Source organism: Cygnus olor, chromosome 25 (genome assembly GCF_009769625.2).
Source record: "Cygnus olor isolate bCygOlo1 chromosome 25, bCygOlo1.pri.v2, whole genome shotgun sequence".
Lineage (NCBI taxonomy): Eukaryota > Metazoa > Chordata > Aves > Anseriformes > Anatidae > Cygnus > Cygnus olor.
Window position 1 is genome coordinate 3,116,969 of NC_049193.1, and position 25,378 is coordinate 3,142,346.

At 63.5% G+C, this 25,378-nt stretch overlaps 2 protein-coding genes across 7 annotated transcripts; one reads left to right on the forward strand and one right to left on the reverse strand.

Annotated features, from left to right (window-relative positions):
• The first annotated feature begins 1,374 nt into the window (after window positions 1-1,374).
• Window positions 1,375-4,903, forward strand: SGCA (sarcoglycan alpha). Of its 2 annotated transcripts, XM_040536740.1 has the most exons (10): window positions 1,376-1,551; window positions 1,993-2,130; window positions 2,548-2,690; window positions 2,814-2,886; window positions 2,973-3,171; window positions 3,296-3,458; window positions 3,540-3,745; window positions 3,940-3,966; window positions 4,296-4,481; window positions 4,802-4,903. In XM_040536740.1, the coding sequence occupies exons 1-10, from the start codon at window positions 1,512-1,514 to the stop codon at window positions 4,803-4,805; spliced, it is 1,179 nt and encodes a 392-aa protein (XP_040392674.1). In that variant the 5' UTR covers window positions 1,376-1,511; the 3' UTR covers window positions 4,806-4,903. The 2 variants fall into 2 exon arrangements, with proteins under 2 accessions (XP_040392673.1, XP_040392674.1); XM_040536739.1 differs by lacking the exon at window positions 4,802-4,903 and having other exon boundaries at window positions 1,375-1,551; window positions 4,296-4,742.
• Window positions 4,904-6,614: 1,711 nt separating this feature from the next.
• Window positions 6,615-23,441, reverse strand: COL1A1 (collagen type I alpha 1 chain). 5 transcript variants are annotated; one of them, XM_040536531.1, is made up of 51 exons: window positions 23,184-23,441; window positions 21,515-21,709; window positions 21,398-21,432; window positions 21,266-21,301; window positions 21,083-21,175; window positions 20,914-20,982; window positions 19,837-19,881; window positions 19,487-19,540; window positions 19,272-19,325; window positions 19,092-19,145; window positions 18,903-18,956; window positions 18,654-18,707; window positions 18,515-18,559; window positions 18,223-18,276; window positions 18,094-18,138; window positions 17,879-17,932; window positions 17,332-17,430; window positions 17,199-17,243; window positions 17,020-17,118; window positions 16,659-16,712; window positions 16,463-16,570; window positions 16,115-16,168; window positions 15,800-15,898; window positions 15,572-15,625; window positions 15,389-15,487; window positions 15,079-15,132; window positions 14,703-14,756; window positions 14,546-14,599; window positions 14,371-14,424; window positions 14,216-14,260; window positions 14,028-14,126; window positions 13,814-13,921; window positions 13,368-13,475; window positions 13,202-13,255; window positions 13,017-13,070; window positions 12,797-12,904; window positions 12,669-12,722; window positions 12,208-12,261; window positions 11,808-11,969; window positions 11,561-11,668; window positions 11,337-11,444; window positions 11,118-11,171; window positions 10,913-11,020; window positions 10,583-10,636; window positions 10,367-10,474; window positions 10,214-10,267; window positions 9,979-10,086; window positions 9,619-9,901; window positions 8,914-9,104; window positions 8,580-8,822; window positions 6,615-8,478 (listed from the first exon to the last, which is right to left on the reverse strand). In XM_040536531.1, exons 1-51 carry the CDS (start codon window positions 23,263-23,265, stop codon window positions 8,332-8,334), a joined length of 4,362 nt encoding a protein of 1,453 aa, XP_040392465.1. In that variant the 5' UTR covers window positions 23,266-23,441; the 3' UTR covers window positions 6,615-8,331. The 5 variants fall into 5 exon arrangements, with proteins under 5 accessions (XP_040392465.1, XP_040392463.1, XP_040392464.1 ...); XM_040536529.1 differs by having other exon boundaries at window positions 8,580-9,104; XM_040536530.1 differs by having other exon boundaries at window positions 21,083-21,301; window positions 23,184-23,438.
• Between the last annotated feature and the right edge of the window lie 1,937 nt (window positions 23,442-25,378).

Sequence of the window (25,378 nt, forward strand, 5' to 3'; positions counted from 1 at the left end):
CCCACACCCACAGCTCCCCAGGGTGTCCCAGTGTGTCCCTACAGGGTCCCCATTTAATTTCTGCCCCCACAAACCCGTGCCCTCCCCAGGGTGCTGCCCATCTGCCCCACACTTCCACTGGGGGGGGCAGGAGGGGGAATATTCTGGGGGGGGGGGTTATTTGGGGTCTCCTCTCTTCCCGGCAGTGTGGGCACCATGGGGACCAGGGCGCACAGCATGGCATCATTTTGGGGTGCCTGTGGGACGAGCGCCCCAAAAGAGCCACACACTAATGTGGACTGGGGGGGTGGGACAGGGTAGGGACACCCCTACTTGTGTCCCCCTCCCAATGACAGGCCCGTGGGGGGGGCCCCACGCCAGTGAAGGTGGGGGCGCCAGGACCCTGCAGCTGCTGCGCTGCCGCCCGACGCAGCGTGCCGGCCCTTTGTGCGTGACGAGACGTGACGTGGCGTGACGCGGCACGGCGCGACGGCCCCCACGGCCCCCCCCTTCCCCTTCCGCTGCGAAGCCTGTCTGTCCCCCCCCCAGCTCCTTCCCCCCCCTCACCAGCCCTGCGGTCTCCCAGCACCGCCCCCCCCGCATCCTGCCGAGGGCTGGGGGGCCTTGGTTCTGCGCCCCACTTGTGCACACACATGCGCATCCACACGCGTGCACCCCACGGACGTGTGTGTGGGGTACCGGTGCTGGCCGGCCACGTGCCACGCTGGCAGGGGGGTCAGCTGTCCCCAAATGTCCCCACACCCCTATGTGCCACACTGTGCTGTCGTGCCCAGTTGTGCACCGTCGTGTCCCGTCGTGTGCTGTCATGTCACATCGTGTCCTGTGGTGTCCCACCATGTCCTGTCTTGTCCCATTGTGTCCTGTCGTGTCCCTTCATGTCCTGTTGTGTCCCATTGTGTCCCGTTGTGTCCCACCATGTCCTGTTGTGTCCCTTCGTGCCCGTCATGCCCTGTTGTGCCCAGCCATGACCAGTTGTGTCCCATTGTGTCCTCCTGTGCCTCACCATGGCCTCTTGTGCCCTGCTATGCCCCACCATGCCCCTTTATGTCCCACTGAGCCCCATCGTGCCCCATTGTCCCCTCCGGTGCCCTGCTGTGTCCTGCCGTGCACCATCATGCCCCATTGTGTCCTGCTGTGCCCCATCGTGTCCCCCTGTACCCCACTGTGTCCTGTTGTGCCCCATCGTGTCCCGTTGTGTCCCATCATGTCCCGTTGTGCCCCATCATGTCCCATTGTGCCCCAGCTGCCATCCCAACACCCACGAGCGGTGGCACCAGGTCGAACCCACCCAGAGCAGAGGGCGCAGCAGGGTCCCACCACCCACCCCGGGGACCCCTTGGTGTCCCCGCTGCTCCCTAGGGGCAAAAGGGGCTCGGCGCACAAGGCCAGGCTGGCAGGAGGTGGCCGTGGCAGGGTCCCCGCCGTGTCCCCATGCCCCCCAGCTGGGCCCCCCTGGGCAGGCCAGCCCCGCTGCCGCTGTCACTCAGGCGCTGGCCCCGCTCCCGGCGAAGATGGAGGCGCCCAAGCTGCTGCGGGTCTGGGTGCTGGCAGGCGAGTGGCAGCCCCGTCACCCACCGTGGGGACACGGCTGGGCTGGGGGGGCCCCAGCAGGGAGGGCATGGGGGGGACCCCCAGAATGGGGCAGGGAATGGGGAGGGAATGGGAGGGAATGGGAGGGGATGGGGGGGCAGAGCTAAATAAATCCTTCCTGTCCCTGGTGCCAGGCGGGCTGGGGACCGAGGGGGGGGCTCTCTGTGGGGAGGGGTATAGGGCAAGAGGAAGGTGCTGTCCCTGTCCCCATTCCTGTCCCCTTCCCTGTCCCCAACACCTCCCAGAAATAGCAGGCCCTGCTGTCCCCGGAGCACCTGGCACCACAGGGACGTGTGTCCTGGGGGGGACTGTGGGTGCCATGGGGGCACTGGGCAATGGGGAAACTGAGGCAGGGAGGAGCCACGTCCCCTGCCCCGGCTCCAGCCCCGTGCCTGGCCGTAGCCCTGGTCCTGGGGGGCACCCAGGCCACCCTCCCCGACCACCACGTCTCCCTCGAGACCAGAGCCATCTTCGTCCACGAGCTGGAGCGGGAGCTGTTCCAGGATGCCTTCCTCAATGAGGCCGAGGATGATGATGATGGTGAGGGTCAGGCCGAAGGGAGTGAGGACAAGGGGGTCCTGTGGGGGCTGGGCTGGGGGTGGGGGGGTAGAACTGTCCCCTATCTGTGTGAAAACCCAGCTAATGGGGGGCAGTGGCTTACTCCTGCCCCTGACAGCCGTGACCCAAATCTCCCTCCCTCCTAGCATCCATTCATCCGTCTGTCCATCCATTCCCCCACATCTATTCAGGGACCTCTTGCCCTCAAGCACTGCTGGGTTGGGGAGGGGGGCACCTCCATTTGGGGTCGTTCAGCCCCAGAAGGGGATCAGGACGCTCCTTGGACCCAGTTTCTTCATGGGGAGCGCTCTGTTGGGAAGGGCTTGTGGGGCAGGGATCCCACCTGATGACACACGTGTGTTCCATGTCCCACTGTCCGTGTGTCCTGGCGCCCGGCAGCCGCCCCCATCAGCTTCCATGCCCACCTCCTGGACCACCCCGACCTGCCGCGGTGGCTGCGCTTTGCCCAGCGCAGCGCCCACCAGCCCGGCTTCCTCTACGGCTGCCCCACGGCCGCTGAGGTGGGCACGCACGTTGTCGAGGTAAGTGCCCGTCCCTGTGCAAAGTGCACGGCCCCGTGCAAGGGGGCAGCACAGGGTGCTGGGGTGTGCGCCACGGGGCTGGAATTGGCATCCCTGAGGCTGGGGCATCTCCTCCTCCTGCAGGTGCTGGCGTACAACCGGCTCACCTTCGAGACGGTGGCACAGCGGCTCGTCCTCGCCGTTGTCCCCGCTCCAGGTGAGGGCTGTGCGCCCCCCAAAATGCTCTGCCTCTGAGCCCCCACAAAGGGTGGTCCCCACGGGTGTCTCGTGTGTGTCCCACAGGTGGGGAGCCGCCGTACCAGGGCGAGTTCCTGGTGGGGAACAGGAACGTGGAGGAGCTGCTGCCAGCCCCTGCGCGGGAGCTTTTTGGGCAGGCAGCGGCTGGCGTCTGGGAGCAGAGTGACCTCAGCATCATCAACGTCACCTCCGCCCTGGACCGCGGTGGCCGCGTGCCCCTGCCCATCGAGGGACGCAAGGAGGGGTATGGGGGCCGTCACCCAGCTGCCTGGCCTGGGGTTGCATTTGGGAAGCTCTCCCCTACTCCCCCCAAGCATCCATGCAGGGGTTTTGGAGATCCCCTCCAGGCAGCCCCCCCCAAATCGCAGGGTGTACGTGAAGGTGGGCTCCCACACCGCCTTCTCGCCGTGCCTGGCCGCCGCCGCCTCGCCGCAGAGCCGCTTCCTCTGCCGCCTGGGCCAGCAGCCCCTCGCCTCCTGCTACGACACCTTCGCGCCCCACTTCGCCATCCGCTGGTGCAACCTCACCCTGGTGAGACCCCCATGCCTGTGTCCCCACCACCCCAGCGATGCCCCCCAACTCTGCCCCTTAACCACCCCCCCTAAATTCCAGCTGGAGGTCCTGCCCACCCCCACGACGCCGGGGCCGGTGTGGGGTCCCGGGGTGCTGGAGGACGGGGGTGATTTCCAGCCCCCCACCGAGTCGCCCGCCCAGGACCTCCTGCCCGGCTTCCTGCTGACGCTGCTGGTGCCGCTGGCGGTGGCCGCGCTGCTCTGCCTGCTCCTGGGCCACCTCATGTGCTGCCGCAGGGAGGGAGTGTGAGTCGGGCAGGGTGGGCACAGCCCTACACCCCTAACCCAATGGGAGAGCACAGGGGTCCCCCCCCAGACGGGGCATGGGCACCCCGTTTTGGTGTCCCCTTCCCCAGCTCTCGTGGCCTGGGGACAACCCGGGGGTGGTGGCAACACTTCTCACCATCTGCTTTTTTTCCCATTTCTGCTCCATTTTGTAGGCAAAAACGGGACTTGGAGACATCTGAGTAAGTCCCTGTGCCCCAGCTGTGGGTTTGCTCGGGGGGGGCTCAGGTTGTGACCGGGGTGGGGGGACAGGGACAGGGAGGTGACGGGGAGCAGCAGCCGCTGCCAGCTGATGGGGGTGCTGGATCCTCAAGGTCCCCCCACCCCAAAGGAGCCCCCACTCCTCCCCCCCCCCAATAACCCCACACAGACAAAGGCTGGAGCACCAGGAGCCTCTTTACTTCACCAACCTCCCCCGGGGCTCACACCGGGCGAGGAGAACCCCCCCCCAAAACCCCGTTCCCCAAAGGGGCGCGGGCGTCTCTGCACCCCACTCCCCTTCCCCCCCCAGCATCCAGCTGGTGCACCACAGCACCATCCACGGCGACACGGAGGAGCTGAGGAGCATGGCCAGCAGCCGGGACGTCCCGCGGCCGCTCTCCACCTTGCCCATGTTCAACGTCCGCACGGGGCAGCGCATCAACCCCATGCCGGGACGCGGGGACGGGGCGCGCACCCCCCTCATCCCGCAGCAGCGGTGAGCGGTGGCACCAGGGTGGCACCAGGGTGGCACTTTAGGGGTGGCACTTTAGGGGTGGTGCAGGGCTTTGGGGTGACTTTGCATGGGATCACCTGGCTATGCATGGAGTATTTTGGGGGGGGATCTGCAATTATTTGGGGTGGTGATCACCTTCCAGGTGTGCTGGGGGGGCAGAGCAGGTCCTACCCACATCCTATCCAACCTAATCTGCCACAGCTGGCTCAGGGAGCGGCTAAAACCCTTAAATGGAGGCCATGGGACCAGCACCCTTCTTTTTTTTTTTAGGGAGGAATGACCCTTTTTCTCCCCATTTCCAGGTAACTGGTGGCTGTGTTGCTGTCATCTCCACGGGACAAGCTTGCTTTGAGCTCTGTTCTGCTGTGGGGTGGCATTTACCTGGTAAAGTGGTTCTTTAGCAAAGAGATGTGGTTTCTCTGCTTTATTTCCCCATGTGAGCAGCCAAACCTGGCTGGTCTGGGGGGTGGGCAGTGGGACTTGTGGGGTGCAGCCCTGTGCATCGCTGCACAGCTGCTCTGCAGGGCTGGGGGTGGCCCCTGGTTTGTTCCCACTGTCATCTCCCCCCACTTTTTGTCTAGAATAGCTATTTTAAAGCTATTTTAATGAGGTTTTAGCTAAAAGAGCTATTTTGTCATGACCTTTTTGCCCTGTCCCAGCCAGAGCAGATCCCAGTGGTGCTGCTGCACTGGGTTTACTGGTTCTCTGCACTGGCTGCCCCCCAGGGCTGGAGGGGGGACACACTGGGTGCTGTGGAGCTGGGGTCCTGGTCGCTGACCATGGGGTTGGGGGTCCCTGCTCCCCTCTGCCCCCTCCTCAGCTGCTTTGCCCCATCTGCTCACAGGGGGCACCGATTCCCCACCCTCCATCCATGCTCCCCCCTCCCCAAGCCTTGCACCCCAGGGCGCACAGTGACCCCACAAACAGGGTGGGGGGCTCACAGAAAGCCAGTTTGGGGGCACAGGGACCCCACTGGGTGGCTGCAGCCCCGTGGCCTTGTCGTAGCACCCCGACATCCCCCAGCTCACCTGCAGCACCCCGGAGCCCTCGCCACTCTCTGCTCGCTTCTTCCACCGCTCTCCCCCAGGCATCCTGCTCGGCACCCGCCAGCCGGTTTAACCCCCCCCCCCGCCCACCCCCCGATGGGTGCCCCGGCCCCGCAGCCCTGCCTGTAGACAGAGCCTCATTCACGGCGGCCGGGGCAGGCGCCAGGGTGGGGGTTAGGAAAACACGGGGGCCCCACGGTGGAACAAGAGGAGCCATTGATGGGCCTGGGGCAGGCGGGGAGGAAGGCGGTGTTCAGGCTGCGGCGCGTGCTGCTCTCACTTGCACCCGGACTGGGGGTGCCCCCCCCCCCCCAGTTCTTCCCCCAGAGGCGCGTGGCACCCTGTGCATGCACAGCTTGTGGGTGGCCAGCTCCTGTTGCAAGCTGGAGCGTGCACCCAGCTCCTGTTGCAAATGGGGTCACCTCTTGCCTGCACCCCATGGCGCATTTCCTGCACCCCACGGTACATTGCCTGCACCCTACAGTGTGCTCACATCCCATGGCGCGTTTCCTGCACCCCATGGCACATTGCCTGCACCCCACAGTGAGCACAGAGCCCCTGCGCCCATTTCCCATCCCCGCTCACAGCATCTTTGTGTCCTTGTGCCGCCCCCCCCCCCCCCCCCCCAGCTCTGCTGAGCACTCCTGGGTGTGTGGGGTGGGGGCACCTTGAGCTGTGGGACCCCACCTTGTGCCAGCAGCCCCCAGCTTTCTCTGCGCTCCCCCTCGCCTCTCCCTTCCTCCCATCCTGAAGGGGGGGCACAGCACAAAGTCCCCTTGGCCACGGGTGCACCCCAAACCTGTCCCAGCCCCCTGCTCTCTGGGGGTGGCTCCCACTGTCCCCCCACCCCTCTCCCAGCCTGTTGGGCTGAGCAGGGAGGAGGAGGAGGAAGAGTGGGGGGGCGGCGGGGGCTGCTCAGGGGCGGGCAATGAGGACAGGAGCGCAGAAGCGTGGCAGGAGGAGAGCGGCGAGGACACGGCGAGGGGCTCCCGTCCCCAACCCCATCCCCAAACCCCATCACCGAGCATCCCCGGCAGCGCGGGAGAGACGAGGGCGCGAGCAGCACAGGTTTGTCGGATCATTTCACATGCTTTATTTCAGCAGTCAAAATAATTAAAAACATCTCAAATTATTATACATATACAAACTAGGTACAGACTCCTGGAGCATCCGCCTCGCCGGGAGATGGGCCGGCAGTCGGGGTGGGTTCGGCCCCTCCGTGCGGCAAGAGAGGAGGAGAGAGGCTGGGGGGTGCGGGGGGCAGAGAAGCGGGGGGAGATGATGATGGATGGATGGATGGATGGATGTGTGGATGGATGGATGGATGGATGGATGGAGAAAGAGCTGCTGGAAGATGAGAGCAGAGATGGAGTCCACCTGCGAAGCCCGGGAGCCAGGGCTGCTTTCCCCGTGCTTTCCTTTCCCTTCCAAGGCTTTTTGGCTCGACCTTGCATTTGCCTCTGTGCCTCGCTGTCAGGATGCGTGGGGGTGTGGGGTTAAATAGCACCTTTAGAAAATTCACAAGTCGACCCGGGCAGCAAAAGGATGAGGGGGAATTAAAAAAAAATAAAATAAAAATAGAGGGAAATTCAAAAATCAACGCAAGACTTGCATCCATTCGGGCAGCCCCGTGTCTGTAGCACCACGCAGTCCCCGGCTCGGTGGCTTTGTGCCACTTGAGCCTCTGAAATGGGACCGAAATAAAAGAGCAAAAATCAGGACAAAAGTCCCAGTGGGGGAAACCCCAGAACTCCAAGGGGACCTTGAACGGAGGGGAAAAAAAAAAAAAAAAAAGAGAGAACAGCAAAAATAGAGAGGGAAAAAAAAATAGACAAAACTTAGCACCTTTGATCTGAACCTGGCAGGAAAGTCCCGGCACGGCTGAAAAAAATAAAAAAAATTACTAAAACTACTTGAAAAAAAAAATTTAAAAATATTAACCAAAACCACAGCTGTGAGGTAGCCTTCCAGAAAAGGAGAATATGCACTGATGGGTCCGGTTTGCTCCGCTCCAGGGCTTTGGCTGTCGGGGTGGACTCGGGGAGCTCCCCCCTGCGGAACCGGGGCTCGGATGCAAAAAGCGGGATGGTGGCGGCTCCGGGCTCCCAGGTCCCCGTGGGTTGCTCAGGATTGTGTTATTTTTGCTGCCTGAACAAAAAAAAAAAAAAAAAAAAAAAAAAGAAAAAAACAAGGAGGGGGGAAGAGAGAGGGAAAAAAACAACAATGACAAGAAGCAGATTATAACCAAGAGTTAAACATCTTCCTTTCAGAAAAAAAAAAAAAAAAAAAAAAAGAAAAAAAAAAAGGAGAAAAAAATGAAATGCAAGTAGCAAAGAGCCCAGTGGAGAAAGGTCGGCCCGAGTTTGCATTCGGGTGCTCCCCGGCTCCGGGGCTCGGCACGGGCGGCCCCGCGGGGTGTGAGCATCACGGGCTCGGCGCTGTCGGAGAGTCCGAGTGGTGCCGTCCGCGGGGCTTAGGGCAGACCGACGCCGAGGAGGAGGAGGAGAGGAGGGCAAGCAAGCGAACCCACTTCCTGGTTATTTTGTTTGAAAAGTCATTTATTTTTTTTTATTTTTTTTTTGGTTTAATGCTTTTTTTGGTGTTTTTTTTTTAGTTTTTTTTTTTTTTTTTATGGAAACGCAAATAATTTTAGAGACGCTGGAATAGAAACCGACACGAATTCAAGTCCATGTGAAATTTTCTCCTTTTTTGGCTGTTTTTTTTTTTTTTATTATTATTATTGTTATTATTACTCTCTCCTGTTACGCGTGGGGTGGGGGTCCGGTTTACAAGAAGCAGACGGGGCCGATGTCGATGCCGAATTCCTGGTCCGGAGCGCCAACGTCCATGGGGGCCAAGTCGATGATGGGCAGGCGGGATGTCTTTGTCGTCTTGTACTCGATGACTGTCTTGCCCCAGGCGCCAGTGTGACTCTGCAGGAAGGGGCAGTCAGGACCCCCAAATCCCCCCGAATCCCCCTGAAATCCCTCCAAATCCCCCCTAAATCCTCCCCAAATCCCCCATCCCTGCTCACCGTGCAGCCGTCCTCGGTGACGCCGTAGGTGAAGCGGCTGTTGCCCTCGGCCCTGATCTCGATTTCGTTGGCGCCCTGGAGGAGCAGGGCCTTCTTCAGGTTGCCCGTGTCCTGGTCCATGTAGGCGACGCTGTTCTTGCAGTGGTAGGTGATGTTCTGGGCAGCCTCGGTGGACATCAGGCGGAGGAAGGTCAGCTGGATGGCCACGTCGGCCGGGTTGGAGCCCTCGCCGCCGTACTCGAACTGCCGGGGAAGAGGCGTTAGGCATCACAATGCTCATCATCCCCACCCCATGTGGGTGTCTTTGTGTCCCCCCCGGCGCCCCCCATCTCACCTGGAAGCCGTCGCTCATTGTCTCGCCGAACCAGACGTGCTTCTTCTCCTTGGGATTCTTGCTGAGGTACCAGTTCTTCTGGGCAATGGTGGCCTGGGTTGGGTAGACGCAGGTCTCGCCCGTCTCCATGTTGCAGTAGACCTTGATGGCGTCCAGGTTGCAGCCTTGGTTGGGGTCGATCCAGTACTCGCCTGTGGGGAAGGGACGGGGTCAGGGGGGGCGAGGGAGGGTAAGCGTGGAGCAGCCACTGTAGGTGGAAGGATGGAGGCGAGGAATGGAGGTGAGGGGCAGAGGATGGAGGTGAGGAGCAGCCTTGAGAGGTGGAGGATGGAGAGGTGGAGGCTGCAGGGGATGGAGGGGAGCAGGGAGAGGGTGCAGGGGATGGAGGGGAGCAGGGAGAGGGTGCAGGGGATGGAGGTGAGGAGCAGGTAAAGGGTACAAGGGATGCAGGTGAGGTGGGAGAGGGTGCAGAGGATGGAGGTGAGGAGGTAGAGGGTGCAGAGGATGGAGGGATGGAGTTGAGGAGGTAGACAGTATAGGGGATGGAGAGGAGCAGGTAGAGGGCACAGGGGATGGAGGTGAGGAAGGTGAGGATGACCCATGAGAGGTGGAGGTGAGAGCAGCCATGAGAGACGGAGGACGGAGGTGAGGAGCAGGTAGGAAGGACAGCGGTGAGAGCACCCCGGGGCAACGCGGGACACTGACCGCTCTTCCAGTCGCCGTGGCACATCTTGAGGTCGCGGCAGGTCCGGGCTGGGTTCTTGCGGGTGCCCTCGGGGCTGCGGATGTTCTCGATCTGCTGGCTCAGGCTCTTGAGGGTGGTGTCCACCTCCAGGTCACGGTCACGCATCACGTTGGCGTCGTCGGCTCGGTAGTAGCGTCCGCCGTCGTGGGCCTTCTCCTGGGGTGGCTGGGGCAGGAAGCTGAAGTCGAAGCCGCCACTGGGGGGACCAGGAGGACCAGGGGGGCCAGGTGGGCCAGGGGGACCCTGCGGGAGGAGGAGGATGGTGAGCACGAGACGAAGGCAGGCAGTTCTGGGCGAGCAGCAGCAGGGTGGATACATACAACAGGGCCGACGTCGCCGGTGCGACCGCGGGGGCCGGGGGGACCGATGGGGCCGGGAAGCCCATTGAGACCATCTTTGCCGGCGGCACCAGCGGAGCCAGGAGGACCCTACGGGAGCAGAGAGGCCATGAGCATGGAGGTGTCCCCAGCATCACATCGGGGACCATGTCCCCGTGCAGCCCCCAGGAGGATGCTCCAACCCTGGCTGGGGGTCGTGGCTCAGGAGGGGACTTACTCGTGGACCAGCGGGACCAGAAGCACCAGAAGGACCTTGTTCACCAGGAGCGCCCTGTGCAAAGCGAGAGACAAGGAAAGGGCCCGTTGGCACCTCATTCTGCTCTGAGACGTGGGGCAGCACCCACGGCCACCATCACCCCATGGTACTTACAGGAGGACCAGGTGGGCCCTGGAGACCGGAGAAGCCTCTGTGACCCTTCATGCCTCTGTCACCCTGCTCACCAGTTTCACCTTTGTCACCACGGGGACCTTGGGGACCCTGTTGAAGGAGGAGGAGATGGGCTGAGTGGGGGCCAGGCCAGCCACTGCCCCCGCATCCAAGGGGATGCAGAAGCACGAAGGAGGATGCAGGAGGACATCAACTTACAGCAGGACCACGAGCACCAGCAGGACCAGGGGGGCCAGCGGGACCAGCGGGGCCCTGGGATGGGAGAGAAGGGGACGGGTCAGAGCATTCCCCACCTTTGGTGGAGGAGCGTCACCCTGAGCAGGATGCCTGTGATCCCTTCCCCGGCTGGGAATCTCCCTCTAGCGGTGGGAGCCGAGCCCAGGGCCGGATTCTGCCCTGCCATGGACTTGCAAGAGGAGCCCTTGCTCCGTAACGGGACCGAGCGGCCAGACCCTGCTGCACCGGGGGGGGTCAGAGCCCGGGGTGGGGAACGTGGCTGGGGGTCTCCTTGGGCTGAGCATCACTTACGGTCTCACCGCGATCTCCGTTCTTGCCAGCAGGACCGACAGGGCCGGGCGCGCCGGGGGCACCAGGAGCACCAGGGGGGCCAGCGGGGCCGGTCTCACCACGGTCACCCTACGAGGAGGAGAAGGAAGAGGAGGAAGATGAGAGCTCAGCATGGGCGAGCGCAGCCCCATCACCCCGTCCCAGCACCCCAGCCGTGGTCACTCACCTTGGGACCAGCAGCACCATCGCGACCGGGGGCACCTTCAGCACCGGGAGCACCCTGTGGAAGAGCAGAGACCCCTCGTTAGGGCAGGCAGGCGCTAACGAGGTCCTGGGTGGCACCAACGCTGACCTCAGCACCCATGGGTGCCATGAGCCGGCACATACTCAGCGCAGCAAACCCACGCCCCCCCCCTTCACCCCCCAGTACGACACTGATGCTCACCTCACGTCCAGCTTCACCAGGGGGGCCAGCCAGGCCGGGGGGGCCCATGGGGCCGGGAGGACCGCGCTCGCCAGGAGAACCAGAGGGACCTTGCTTGCCGGGTTCGCCCTGCAGAAGGTCGAGCACACGGGGATGCATCGGACACCGTGAGCATGTCCCCACCTCGGGGGGCCACACCGGTGAGCTGGGGACTGGGGTGGGGGTCCTGCGGGGGGGGTACTCACAGAGGGGCCAGGCAGCCCAGGGAAGCCTCTCTCGCCTCTCTGTCCGGGGAGGCCGACAACACCGCGTTGGCCAGCAATACCTTGGGGTCCGGGGGTGCCAGGAGCGCCCTGGGGGGGACAAACAGCACCTCAGGGGGGTGGCAGCGGCCGTTACCTCCCTCCCGATGGAGGGGACAACCAAGGGACGTTGGGTGTGATGCTGCCTGGTATCCGTGAAGGGGTCACACCGCTTGGGGGGGTGACTTACGATGGGGCCATCAGCGCCGGGGGAGCCTTTTTCACCGGGGGGTCCAGGGGGGCCGGCAGGTCCGGGCTCACCGGGGCGGCCAGCAGGGCCGGTCTCACCGCGGGGTCCTTTGCCACCTTCCTTGCCGCTGGGGCCGGGGGGGCCGGGGAGGCCGATGTTACCCTGGGTAGGAGGGGGGGCAATACCATCAGGCCTCAGACCGGGCCCCCCCCGCCGCTGCCGCCGCTGGCTGAAGGGCAGCCAGGGGCGTCCCAGTGCCAAGTGGGCCAAGGCGGCCGCGTGGAGCCGGCTGGACCCGTGCCTGGCATCCCCACGGTGCCAGCACCCTCCTGCCCCCCCCCCTCCCACCACACGTCTCACCCCTTCGGGGAGGAGACACGGGCAGGGACACAGTACTCACGGAGGGGCCGGGGGGTCCAACTCTTCCAGCAGCACCAGGGAAACCAGTAGCACCCTGCAAGGGAGAGATGCTGGAGTCAGTCTTGGGCCTGCATCCTGGCACCTCCTGTGGGGTCCGGGGCCAGGGGACCATCCCCTGGCTGAGGGCCACCACGGGGAGCCCCGGGGCCGGTGGCCAGGAGGAGAGTCCTCATGCCCAGGGGTGAGGAGTGGCTGCTGGTTTGGGGGAGTGAAAGTAACCCCCCCCTTTTTCCATCCATTCTATCCCCTATAAGATGACCCCCCCCCTTCTTCAGGCACCATCTTCCCAAAGGGCTTTGGTGTGCGGAGCGGCACTCACGCACGTTTTGGGGAGCAAGAGGCAGGAAGGGCTGAGCCACCCATGGGTCCACACACCCAATCCCATCCCCTGGGGGCCGCGCAGCCCCGTCCCCCCCATACAAGAGCCAGGCTGGTACTTACAGGGGGTCCAGCACTACCACGAGCACCTTTGGGACCGGGAGCACCAACAGCACCCTGAGGAAGAGGAGGGTGAGCCACAATGCAGGGCCGGATCCAAGGGGAACATGGGGTGGGGGGGCACAACTTACGGCAGGGCCAGGAGCACCAGTGGGGCCAGCAGGGCCGGGGGGGCCGGCGTCACCCTTGGCTCCAGCATCACCAGTTTCACCTTTAGCACCAGGCTGGCCGTCGGCACCCTGCGGGAGAGCGCAGCGCAGTGAGCCGGGGGGTTGGGGCACAGCATCATCCCTGCTCACGGCAGCAGTGGTGGTGCAGGATCAGGCCCACGGGGGAGGAAGAAGCACTTACGGGAGGGCCAGCAAATCCAGCAGGACCGGGGGGGCCGGGCTCGCCGCGGTCACCCTAGGGGAGAAGGCAAGAGAGCGGCTGTCACGCCGGGCAGGGGACGGCCACCACCAGCAAGGGGTGGCCACTTGATGGCAAGGGGTGGCCACTTGATGGCAGGCCATCCCTCAGGGTGCCGGGACACTTACAGGAGCACCACGGGCACCAGTGGGACCAGCAGGACCGGGAGGACCAGCTTCACCCTGGCAGAGGGACACAAGGAAAGACCCCGAGGTTAAAGCCGTGGCGAGGAGGTGGCACAGGGGGCGTGGGGCCACCTCCCCGGTGCAGGGTCCAGCCAAGAGACGTCCCTACCTTGTCACCAGGAGCACCAGCGGGGCCAGGGGGGCCAATGGGGCCAGTCAAGCCTCGGAGACCGTCTTTGCCAGGAGCGCCATCAGCACCTTTGGGACCGGGGTCGCCCTGGGAGGAGAAGACACAGCGGGGTTACCTGAGGAGCTCCAACCCAGGGGGGGCACCCCATTGCTCTGCACCCCACTGCTCTGCACCCCAGGGTCTTCATCATCCCCAGAGGGGCTGGGATCATCCTTCTCCTCCTCCCTGGCCATGCAGAATAGCAGGGCTCAGCTCGCAGCAAGGGGCTGTCCCCAAGGGACACAAGCATCCCCAAGCATCCCATCCTCGTGGCTCTGGCTTTGCTTGGGGGAGGCCCAGCAGCCGGGGGGGCGAGCGGCTGCAGGAGGGGAAGAGGCTGCAAGCAGAGGATGGAGGGGACATGTCGGGATCTCAGGGACACGTACTCTGTCACCCTTGGCGCCTGGCAGGCCGGCAGCACCACGTTCTCCGGGCATCCCTTGCAGACCGGGGGGCCCTTGGTTTCCAGGGGCACCGGGAGCACCAGCATCACCCTGGGCGAAAGAGACGGAAAAGGGGAATTAGTGAGAAATCGGCACTGCTTTGGTGGAGAAAATTCCTCCTTGGAGATGTCCTGCAGGGCAGAGACCTCGCACCTACCTTAGCACCATCGTTACCGGGAGCACCGTTAGCACCACGAGGACCCTGGGGACCAGGGGGGCCTTGGACACCGCGTTCACCAGGGAAACCTCTCTCACCCTGCAGGAGGGGAAGAAAAGGAGCTGACCCCATCAGCAGGGCACTGGGGGGCCAAAAAACATCTGGGGGACGAGCAGGGGTCAACTCACCCTGGCACCAGCAGGACCGGGGGCGCCAGCATCTCCGGGGACACCCTGTGATGGAGGCAGAGGTTGCAGGAGTTAGCACGGGGATGGGGACACGCAAGGTGGCCTTGGGGACAGGGGGAATGAGGGGGTTGGGGCATGGTGTTGCCCACACTCACCTGCTCACCGGGCTTGCCAGCCTCACCAGGGGGGCCAGCAGGGCCTGGCAGACCCTGTGGAGGAAGAGGAAGAGGAGGAGGTGAGACGTGGTGAGGTGAGCCACCAAGGGAGGGAGGTGGCACCGCCACTGCCACATGGCATTCGTCCCCTTGTAGGGGGAGGGGACCCCCTCACCTGGAAGCCGGGGGCACCAGCAGGACCTTGTTCACCTCTTTCTCCAGCGGGACCCTGGGGGAGAGGGGAGAAGCGTGAGGCCGGGCGGGGTGCTCCAGAGCTCCCGCTCCAGCAGCCAAGCCCTGCCCTGGGTGGCATTGGGCACCCCAGTACTCACAGTAGGGCCAGGGGGACCTTGGGCACCAGCTTCACCGTCTTTGCCAGCAGCACCCTGCGGAGGGGAGGGAAGAAAGAGGGTGATCAGAGCTCGCCTGCCACCTCCAGGTGATTTTAGAGAGATGAACCTGTCGTGCTCTGCACCCTGGCTGATGTTTGGAGCTGGATTTGGCCATAGCATCCTTCCAAGGAGCAGAGGAGCTACAGCGAGCTGCCCACAGCCACGTCACCTTCCCGCTGTCCCCGCTCCAGGGGCATTGGCAGCTGCCAGCCCCGACTCCCAGCCACCACAGCTCGTGGCAAGTTCCCCCGTTGGAGCCATCCCCAGCCCCACACGACCCCAGCCCCACGCATCCCCAGCCCCTGGGGATACTCACAACAGCGCCAGGGGGGCCGGGAGCACCTCTCTCACCGGGTTTGCCGGGCTCACCCTAAAAGCAAAAGAGCAGGATGAGACCCACGCTGAGAACACAGCACCCACGGGATCGAGCCTGCGGGATGCACAAACCCTATGGGGACAGGGAGGACATGTCCCCTGAACCACCCCTCCCTGGGTGCCTGCTCCTCGTGCCCACCCGCAGCCACGGTCCTGGGTGGGGAGCCTTCGTGGAGCACCCCTGTGTCCATGGGGCAGGCACCCCGGGCTCGAGCAGCCCCACGAGGGATGCAGCTCCCGTCCATACTCACCGCAGCACCTTTGGGACCAGGGAAACCCATCACGCCGGCTTGGCCTCTGGCTCCGGGTGGGCCTGGGGGGCCGGGGCGGCCGTCTTGACCAGCGGGGCCCTATGGTGGGGGGAGCAAAGACCCCATTAGCAAAGGGCATGGGGAGCGAAGGGGGGAGCGGGGTGGGTGGTGGGTGCTACTTACAGGGGGACCAGTCTTGCCATCGGGACCGGGGCTGCCAGGGCTCCCAGTCAGACCCTAGAAAGGAGCAAGGGGGGGTTAGAATGTCAGGCACCAGGTCGCTGCTGGCCGTGGGAGATGCTCCAGCAAGCGAGTGTCCCAGAGAGCAGCCTCCTCCATAGCCCGGTGACCCTGGAAGGGGGCCACCAGGCTGTCCCCAACCCCTCCACGCCGTGCCCCTTCCACGCTCACCTTGGCACCGGGGAGACCGGGTTCACCGGGGCGGCCAGCTTCACCAGGAGAGCCCTTGGGGCCAACGGGGCCGGGGGAGCCGCGCTCGCCGGGGGGACCCTGGAGGGAGGGGACAGCAGTCACCCTGGCTGCAGGGCATCAGCGGGGACAGGGACAGGAGCCGTGCTACGGGGCAAGGCGGTGGCACAGCACCGGCTTCGCCACCGCGTGACCCGAATTGGGGTGTGGGGGGGGTGACAAGTGCACCGTGTCCCCACCACCCTGCTGGGGACACGGCGCCGGCCCCTGTGCAGGAAGGAGAGGGGGGGCACCTACCTTGGGACCAGCGATGCCGTCAGCGCCGGGGAAGCCACGGCTGCCGGGAGCACCCTGCGAGGGACGGGAGAGGGGTCAGGGTGGTCGTGGGGGGTGCGGGGGCTCAGGGAAGGGGGTGACGATTTGCGGCTGAGCCTGCAGCGGGAGCAGCCCTGGTGGCTCGTGAGATGCTCCACTAGGGGTCTCAGGAGAGTCTCAAAATGGGCTGGGCGCCGCTGGGGACAGCACCAGACCCCCTGGGGAGAGCCCCCCAGGCTCAAACACTGGATGAGGTGTGCAGAGACGGGGAGAGGACGGGGATGGGGACGGGGACACGATGGGGACATGCCGGGGATGGCTCCTACTCACTCTTTCGCCAGCAGGACCGGGAAGCCCAGCGGGGCCAGGCTCACCGCGGGCTCCTCTCTTGCCTTCCTCACCAGCGGGGCCGGGGGGGCCCTGGACGCCAGCAGGACCCTGGGGAAGGAGGCAGAGGAGTGAGCGCCTGCAGGGTGCAGCCAGCCAGGGAGGCGCCGAGTCCTGGCGCTGCTGGGGGGGCACTTACGGGTTCGCCTTTGGCACCAGTGTCTCCCTTGTTGCCTGGGGCACCGGGTTCGCCCTGGAGGTGGAAGGAAAAGGAAAGAAAGATGGTTAGCACCAGTTCGATGAGCAAAAGGAACCGTGAGCCTGATCCTGCCCCGACCCTTTGCAGGGGAATTGATGCTCAGTGCCTCCCAGGGGGCTGCCAGCAGGGCTGGCAAGGAGGGATGCAGAGGAGGTGGGACAGCGATGTGACGGAGTCAAAGGATGGATGCAGCCCTGGAGCCGTCCCCCGGGAGCAAAGGGACAAGGATCCAGCCCCAGAGCAAAGCACCAAGCTCCTGGCAAGGGGCAGAAGAGGATGCAGACAGCGGGGGGATACTCACGCTGTTACCCTTGGGACCGGGGGCACCGCTGGGACCCTGGGGTCCGGAGGGACCGCGGGCACCGGGGAAGCCGGGAGCGCCAGCGATGCCAGGGGCGCCCTAGGAGAGGCAGAAGAGGTGGTGAGGGTGCTGCAGGGAGGTCCCTGAGCCAGGCAGTGAGGCTGGGGTGGGACACTCACGGTTGCACCCTTGGCACCAGGTTGACCATCAGCACCGGGGTTGCCCTGCCAGAGAGAAAGAGGAAGAGGAGGGTTACGCCGGGGCCAGGGGGACATGAGGCCGAAGGACAGGGCACTGTCAGGGGCCACTTACAGCAGGACCAGCAGCGCCAGCGGGGCCGGGGGGACCGGGCTCACCACGGGCACCCTGAGGACCTTCACTGCCACGAGCACCTTGGGGACCGGTTTCACCCTGGGGAGGAAGAGGAGAGAGGAAGAGCCATGAGCGTGGGGACTGCTATGAAAACCCAGAAGCGGACGATTTTCTTCTCCATCCTTGGCCTAGTTTCTCACGAAAGCAACACCCCGCAGCCTGGAGAAGCGTCGGAGATGTGGCAAAGGGCCACCTCTGTCCCGATGATGGGAAGAGCAGCCACCTCGGCACTGGACACATTGGCATTGGCCACCGTGGCATTGGCCACCTTGACGTGGGCCACCTTGGCATTGGCCACCTTGGCACTGGCCACCTTGGCACCGACCACCTTGGCACCATCCACCTTGGCCCTGGCCACCTCTGGGCACTGTTCAGGCCACGTGAAGCCCGCTTGACACTCAGTTCTCCATTTCCCTGCCCCATTTCCCCCAGCATCTCCCAGCCAGGAGCTGGGGGCCCCACCTATAGGATTGTATATAGGTCCTACCTTAGCACCAGCAGCACCAGGGAAGCCAGGGGGGCCAGCGGGACCAGTTGGACCCTAGATGGGAGAAGGGGCATGCATCAGAAGCAATCACACACCTCACATCTGGCTTTTCCAGAGCCCTGGAGCCCAGCCAGAATTTGCCGACAGCAGATTTAGGAGGAGATGTCCCATGCAGGACCCCTCCACGGGATCGGGGGGGGATTGGGGTTACTCACAGGAGGACCAGCAGCACCGGGAGCACCGTCGTTACCGCGAGCACCCTGCGGGACAGAGGGACCCTTGAGCATTGCCCACCAGCAGGAGGGCAGGAGGGGTGCTCAGCCCTGCCCCGAGCGCGTACTCACAGCAGGGCCGGAGGGACCTGGACGGCCTCTCTCGCCGGGAAGCCCTCGAGGACCCTGGGGAAGACAAGAGGAGATGTTTTTATCGGGAATGCAGCCGCCTTCCCCTCCTGTAACCTCTCTGTGCGCACCCCCCCCCCAGCTCCCCATGCCCGCAGCAAGGGGAAGCCCCGCCCCCCAGGCATCCCTGGCTCTGCATCCCTGGGGATGCGCCGTGCCCCCCACCCCAGCCTCCTTTGCTGGTGAAGTCTCTGTGTGTGGGCCCCCCCCCCAGTATTTCCCATCCAGCACTCACCATCTGCCCAGGAGCACCATTCTCACCGGGGCTGCCAGGTTCACCCTAGGAAAAGAAAAAGGCATAAAAATGGGTTTTCTGCACCAAAAGGGGAGAAGCAAGACCCCGAGCAGACCTGGGGCCTCCCCAGCCTCCTCACCTTGGGTCCAGCAGGACCAGGCTCACCCTTGGCACCATCCAGACCGCTGAAGCCCTGGGGAGCAGGAGAGAGAAGAGTGGGGTCAGGAGGGGACCTCGCCATGTCCCCAGCCCCTTGGGGACGAAGCTGTCCGGGACACTCATCCCCAGCCTCATCCCCAGCCTCGGGGCTGGGGTCCCTCGGGTTTCACCCCAAATTTGGGTCACCCGCAGCTCCCTAAATCTGGTGTCTGGTGGGGGAAGGACTCACTCTGTGTCCCTTCATGCCCGGCAGGCCGGCGGTTCCTGGCAGACCACGGGCACCCTAGGGGAAAAGGAGGGGGGGGTGACGGAGATGCTCGGGGGGGCATGGGGGTGTCCCCATGCCCTTGTCCCCAGGGAAGTGGCACGGCCTCAGCTTTGCCACCCTGCATGGGGTCTCCCCGTGGGAGCAGCTCACCTGGGGGCCAGGGGGGCCGCGTTCCCCGGGACGGCCAGGCTTGCCAGCTTCACCCTATGGAGAAGGACGCCTGGTAGGTGGCACGTCCCCAGGGCAGGCATCAAGCCCTGGGGGGGTGGCAGTGCCACCAGGCCCCAAACTCAGAGTGTGTGGGGGTGACCCCATCCCCATGCCACTTACATCATCGCCGTTCTTGCCAGGGGGGCCGGCTGGACCACGGGGGCCCATGGGACCCTAGGAGAGAGGTGAGGTGGGGGTGAGGGTGCTGTGGGTGCAGGGCACACCGTTGCCCCCTCCCGTGGCTCCTGGCCATGCTGGGGGGGGGGGACACACGGGGGTGCCTCAGCCCCCCAGCCCCGCGGGACATGCTGCTGCAGCACATCAGCCAGACTTACAGATGCACCGGGCTCTCCGGGTTCACCGGGGGGACCTTGGAAACCTTGAGGACCCTAACGTTTTGTGGGGAAAAAGAAAAAAAAAAAAAAAGGAAAAAATGGGTTAGAAAAGGCGAAAGATGGGACTGAAGACCCCACCGGCAGTGTTGGACCCTCCCCCATATGGACTCGTATCGTTGTGTGTTCCCTGACGCATCCACGTGGATGCTGCTTCCTCACCCACCCTGTCCCCCCACCGCCACCGCAGGGCCCCATGCCAGGATGGCCCTTGGGGCTGTTCGTCCCCAGAAAGGAGCTGGTGGGGGGGAGGAGGAGGAGGAGGAAGAGGTTGAGGAGGATGAGATACTCACGGGAGCACCAGGAGGGCCAGGGAGACCGCGGGGACCAGCTGGACCCTGGAAGGGAGAAAGGGAAGAGGTGCTGAGTGGGTGCCAGGCACCCCGTCCCCATCCCTGTCCCCATCCCTATCCCCATCCCTGTCCCACTGATGTCCCTCTTGCCACCCCATCCCTGACCCCACCACCACCCTATTCCTGTCCCCACCACCACCCCATCCCTGTCATTACCCTATTTATGTCCCCATTGCTACCCCATTGATGTCCCCATCACCACCCCACCCCTGTCCCATTGCTACCCCATTTATGTCCCCACTGCCACCCACCTCTGTCCCCCATCAGCAGTGCATGTCTCCATCACCACCCAATCCCTGTCCCATTGCTGCCCTACTGATGTCCCTGTTGCTGCCATATTGACGTCCCCATTGCTACCCTATTGATGTCCCCATTGTCACTCCATCCCTGTCCCATTGCTAACCAACTGATTTCTCCATCCCTGCCCTATAGCCGCCCTATTTATGTACCCATTGCTACCTCACTGATGTCCCCATCACCACCCAATCTCTGTCCCATCACTATAACATTGATGTCCCCATTGCTATCCCACTGATGCCCCCATTGCTACCCCATTGAAGTCCACACTGCCAAACCATCCCTATCCCAATCACCACCCCATACCAGTCCCCATTGGCACCCATCCCCATCTCTGTCCTCATGATCACCTCTTGCTGTCCCTGTTGCCACCCCATCCCAGTCCCTTTCACCACCTCTTGCTATCCACATCCCCACCCTATCCCAGTCCCCATTGCCACCCCATCCCCATCCCAATCCCCATCACACCCCATCCCCATCCTAGCCCCCATCACCACCCCATCCCAGTCCCCATCACCCCCCATCCCCATCCCTGTCCCCTTCCCTACTCTTTGCTCTCCCCATCTCCCCAGTCCCACCCCCAACACCCCCCACCCCTTGGCAGCACCCTGGGCACCACCACCACATCTCACCCTCCCCATCCCCTCATTTCACCCAGCTTTCCGCCCCCCACATGACCCCTCCCCACCCATGGGTGCCGCGTGCCATCCCGGTGCTCACCATGGGGCCGGGCACAGCCATGCCACCGGCCTTCTCGTCATAGCCGTAGGACATTTGAGGAGCGAAGTTCTGCGGGGGGGGGAAGGAAGAGAAGGGGCTGAGCGGGACACAAGCATCCCTAGAGTATACAGGGAGGGGTTCACAGCTGGGGGGACCCCCCCATACTCACTCCGCCGAGGCCTGGAGGTCCTGGAGGGCCTGGGGGTCCCGGGAGGCCAGGCTGTCCAGGGATGCCATCTCTGCCAGGGGGGCCGGGGAGTCCCTGAGGGGGGGGGGAACAAGAGGTTGAGCTCCAGCGGGGCGCCCCAGGCAGGGGGTGCCCAGGGAGTGGGGTGCTGGCGGCGGTACCCACCCTGTCTCCTTTGGGGCCGGTGTCTCCCTTAGGACCCTGTGGGGGAGAGGCGAGAGGGGCGGTTGGGTTCGTCCAAAAAATGGGGAAACATCAAGGATATGTTTTTTTTTTTAAGGGGGTGGGGGTGATTACCTCTACTCCAGTGCTTTCTGGGTAGACTGGGGAGGCTGCGGGAGAAAGGAGGGCATTTAGAGGGGCTGAGCACCCACCCAGCGCCCATCCCCGGGGGGGCTGAGGGGGGCACGGTACCGTCGGTGTCGGGACAGATGGGGCAGCACTCTCCGAAGGGGATCTCGGCGTTGGGGCAGTCGGAGGTGTCCTCGCAGATCACCTCGTCGCAGAGGATGTTGCCGCTGTCGCAGACGCAGATCTGGCAGGGCTCGGGTTTCCACACATCCTTGTCGTTGTACGTGAGCCCATCCTGTACGCAGCTTCCAGTCTGGACTGGGAGAACGGGGCAGGGTGCGGGGGCGTCAGGGGCACGGGTCCGCGCTCCCCCCTCCCCGGGATCCCCCCCCTCTCCGCCTCCTGCTTCTGCAGCTTCGCTCCCTTCATCTGGTTCTCATCAGCCCGTCTCGGTGACACAGGAAAAGCACCGCCACAATAAACTCTTCCCACTTACTCTGGAATTTAAACAAAACCCCCAGCCAGTTGCTGCGTCCTGGCCCGCGGGGGCCAAGGAAAATACCGGGGGGCTCGGGGGGCTTCGTGCAGGCGATGCCTGGAGAAAGGCTCGGTGCAAAGCGGGGGGGCGAGGCGAGGCTGGCGGGCTGGCCCCCACATCTGGGCTGAAATCAGAGCCAGGATGGGGCTGGATCAGGCCAGAATGAGCAGCGTCCAGAGGCTGCAGGCAGAGGGGGGCTGCGGCACGCAGGGCGGGGTGCCAGGGCTTGGGGCGGCCTCGCAGCGGGGCTGGGGGGGCCGGGGAGGGGATGCGGGGTTGCCCCGTGCCAGGGATTCTCCCCCCTGCTCCACCCCACTGGTGGCCAAGAGGAAAGGGTAAAAATGCAGCAAATGTTTAGAAAAATGCAAAACGCTCCCCCTCCACCAAAAACAAAAAAGAAAACCAAAAAATGCAAAACGCGCGTTGCAAAATGGACGTTGCCAAACGCAAAAGGCGCCTTGCAAAACGCGATGCAAAATGCAGGAAGAAAAGGACCCAAAAGAAAAAAAAAAAGAAAAAAAAAACTACCCAAACCCCCCAAAAATGACAAAATCGGGAAAAATGCGAAGGGCCGTGGCTGCTGTGCCCCAGGCCTGGCGCTGTCCCAGGGTCCCCCGTGTCCCCATGCCTGCAGGTGGCAGGCGCAGGCAGGCGAAGGCACGCCAGCGGGGTGCGGGGGGAACACGTCGGGGGGGGGGGGGGGGGGGGTGACCCCAGCCATGCCCCCTGGCCCACCCCGCACCCCCAGCCCCGCCGAGGTGTCCCCAGCAGGGACAGGGCTGGGGGGGGGGGGACAGCAGCGTGGCGTCCCGCAGCCCACAAAGTGCTGTCTAGACAGCCCCGACTTTACGGGCTGCAGAAACATTTTCCTTATGAATCATCTGAGACTTTTCTAATTCTTTCCTGATGGCTTTTGCAGAGCCGGCGGCCGGGCCCCCCCCCTCCCCTTGCTCTCCCCCCTCGCTCTTTTCCCCCCTTTCCCGTCTCCTCCGCCCCTTCTCCCTCCACCCTCCTCTCCCTCCCTCTTGGCCGGCCGCCCCAGCACCCCACGGCGCCCCGCTCCCCTCTGCGTCCCTTCGCCTTTCCTTTTGCCGACCCAGCCCTCTCTTTTCTATCTCCAGATACTATTTAATTATTTTTTAATATTTTTTTTTTGCAGGATGCAAACCGCTTTTCGCCCCGTCCCGAGGCCGAGGCGTCAAAGCCCACCCGTCCCCGCCGGCGTGGAGGGCGCGAGACCCCGCGGCTACTTACTGTCCTCTTCTCCTTGCCCGCGGGTGAGTAGTACAGTCGCTGCTATCAACAGCAGTAACCGAGAATCCACAAAGCTGAACATGTCTAAATATTAGACATGTAGACTCTTTGGGCCTCTTTGTCTTAGGTTCGGGTCATTCAGGGCCGGTCTCACTCTGTAGCTCCAATCCAGACCCCAGCAGAAACTTCCTACTGCCTTTCCCACTCCTTCGCCTCCCCTTATATACGGTGCGGCGGCGGGGAGAGGTGGGACCCATCGCAGCCTGCGCGGGAGCGCACGGGGAATTTTGGACAGCCCCTCGGCCAATCAGCGGGGCCCTGCGTGTCGGGGGCACCCGCACCCCCCCCTTTCCCCCCCCTCCTCGCACACGCATACACGGCACCCCGAAGCGGGGTGCTGGGATGGGGACCCCAGCGTGGTTGGGATGTGGGGATGGGGAGTGTCAGGGAGGGGGTTTGGGGGGAATTGGGGTGGGTTTTTTGGGTTTTGGGGTTGTTTTTTTGGGGTGTCCCAAAGTTACGGGGTGAGGATGTGGCTGGATTGGGTCGGGACGGCGAGGTGGCTGCCTTGGGAACCCCAGTGCCACGCGGTCCCGGTGCGACACCGGATGCTGGGGTGGGGAATTTGGGGTGCAAGCACCCACTCCTGGCTGCGCCCCCACACCGTGCCCCCCACCCACACCCCAGGGCTGTCCCCATGAGGACCCTCAGTGTCCAGCGCCCACCAAGCCCCACAGGCCGAGCAGCACAGGCTGCACCAGCAGCACCCATGCCATGAGCCCTGTGCGGCACAGGGGAACACCGACCCCCCCCCAAGAAACTCAGCAGGGCGCCCCAAACTTGGTGGTTTTTTTTGCTTTATTTCCATCTTTTACTTTCTTTTCGCCTATTCTTTCTCTCCTTTCTTTCCCTCTCCCCTTTCTTCCTCCCGTCTGGCACGCCTCCATGGCTGTTTCCACATTTGAAGAGCCACGTTGGTTGGAAAAAGAAAATGCTCGCTGACAATAATCCACAATATACCGTGCAATTTGGGGAGGTTATAATTACACGCCAAAAAATATACGGCTTCACCAGGGCCGGGGCAGCCGCTTGGGTCTCCGGGACAGAGGGGGAAGGAGACCCGAGCGAGCGCCCCAAGCAATGTGGCACAGGGCGGGGGGCACCCCTTTTTTTGCTGGAGGTGTTTTTAGGGAAAATGGGGCTGGGGGCTGGTGTTTTGTTTTTGGGGGAGGCTGTCCCACCAGCTTCTCTGTTTGGGTGTGGGTTTGCAAGCTGCTGGGCCGTTGAGTTTTGGGTGGCTCGTTGCAAAGCCAAGCCACCCGCTGGGGACACCCGCTTCCGAGCGAGTCCCTCGGTGACTTTTCTTGCAGGGGGCACGAAAGCAATTCCACAATTCCACAATGCAACGAAGGCGAGCGGGGCTGGGAGGGGGGGGGGGGGGGGGGGAAGAGACACGTCGAACTGGTAAGCAAAAAAAAAAAAAAAACCACTCTGCGCCGCTGACCTCTCCAGGTCTTTTTTTCCAGGCTGCAATTAAATGCAAAGAAAAAAAAAAAAAAAAAGCCAGCAGCAGGAGTTATCTGCGCGAGCTGCACACCCGGGCGCGCGCGCGGAGCAGCTGGCCGGCGTTCAAGCCTGTATCTATGCATCCGAGACACGTTGCAGGCGAAGGCTCCTCCAATCATGCCTCGGCGACTCGAAAACCCCTGGCCGGGCTCCAGGCTGAAGATGTGTCTTTAATTTTTGCAGCATGACAGAAAAGAAAAGAATGTCATCGTTTTTTATATGCATGTAGAGCGGGAGGGGAGGAGGGGGGGGACGGTGCCACCTCATCAGCCCCGGGCCGCCCGCCCCAGGAATGCAGGGTTTGGTGCAGGGGCTGGGGGCTGGGGGAGGGAAAGGGCAGAAATCCCGCTTTTTGAAAAAAAAAAAATTAGAATAATAATAATAAAAGCCTGGAAAAGCCATTAGGATCCTAGGAAGCGGGATGGGAGTTGCAGGCGGAGGCCTGCTGTGGCTCCCAGCTGCGGGACGTCCTGCACGGGACGGTGACACCCGCCTGGGACCTTCGCCTTGGGGACATCTGGGAGCGGGGGCTGGCCCTGGTGGGGGGGTCGCAGCCCCCTCCCGCCAGCCCCAGCCCTGACCCTTTCCAGACTGGTTGCACTGGTGCCAACTGGGCCTGCGGCTCCTGT

What these genes read in the sequence shown, in the direction of transcription:
- SGCA (XM_040536739.1), top strand. Translation starts at nt 1,512, where the DNA reads ATGGAGGCGCCCAAGCTGCTGCGGGTCTGGGTGCTGGCAG. An exon ending in GGCCGAGGATGATGATGATG is followed by an intron (nt 2,131 to 2,547) that starts GTGAGGGTCAGG and finishes GGCGCCCGGCAG; the next exon opens with CCGCCCCCATCAGCTTCCAT. An exon ending in CGCCGTTGTCCCCGCTCCAG is followed by an intron (nt 2,887 to 2,972) that starts GTGAGGGCTGTG and finishes TGTGTCCCACAG; the next exon opens with GTGGGGAGCCGCCGTACCAG.
- COL1A1 (XM_040536529.1), bottom strand. Translation starts at nt 23,265, where the DNA reads ATGTTCAGCTTTGTGGATTCTCGGTTACTGCTGTTGATAGCAGCGACT. An exon ending in CCGGTCCTGCTGGTGCCAGG is followed by an intron (nt 14,127 to 14,215) that starts GTGAGTTGACCC and finishes CCCCTCCTGCAG; the next exon opens with GGTGAGAGAGGTTTCCCTGG. An exon ending in CTGGTGCTCGTGGTCCTGCT is followed by an intron (nt 10,475 to 10,582) that starts GTAAGTTGATGT and finishes CTCCTTCAACAG; the next exon opens with GGTCCCCAAGGTCCCCGTGG.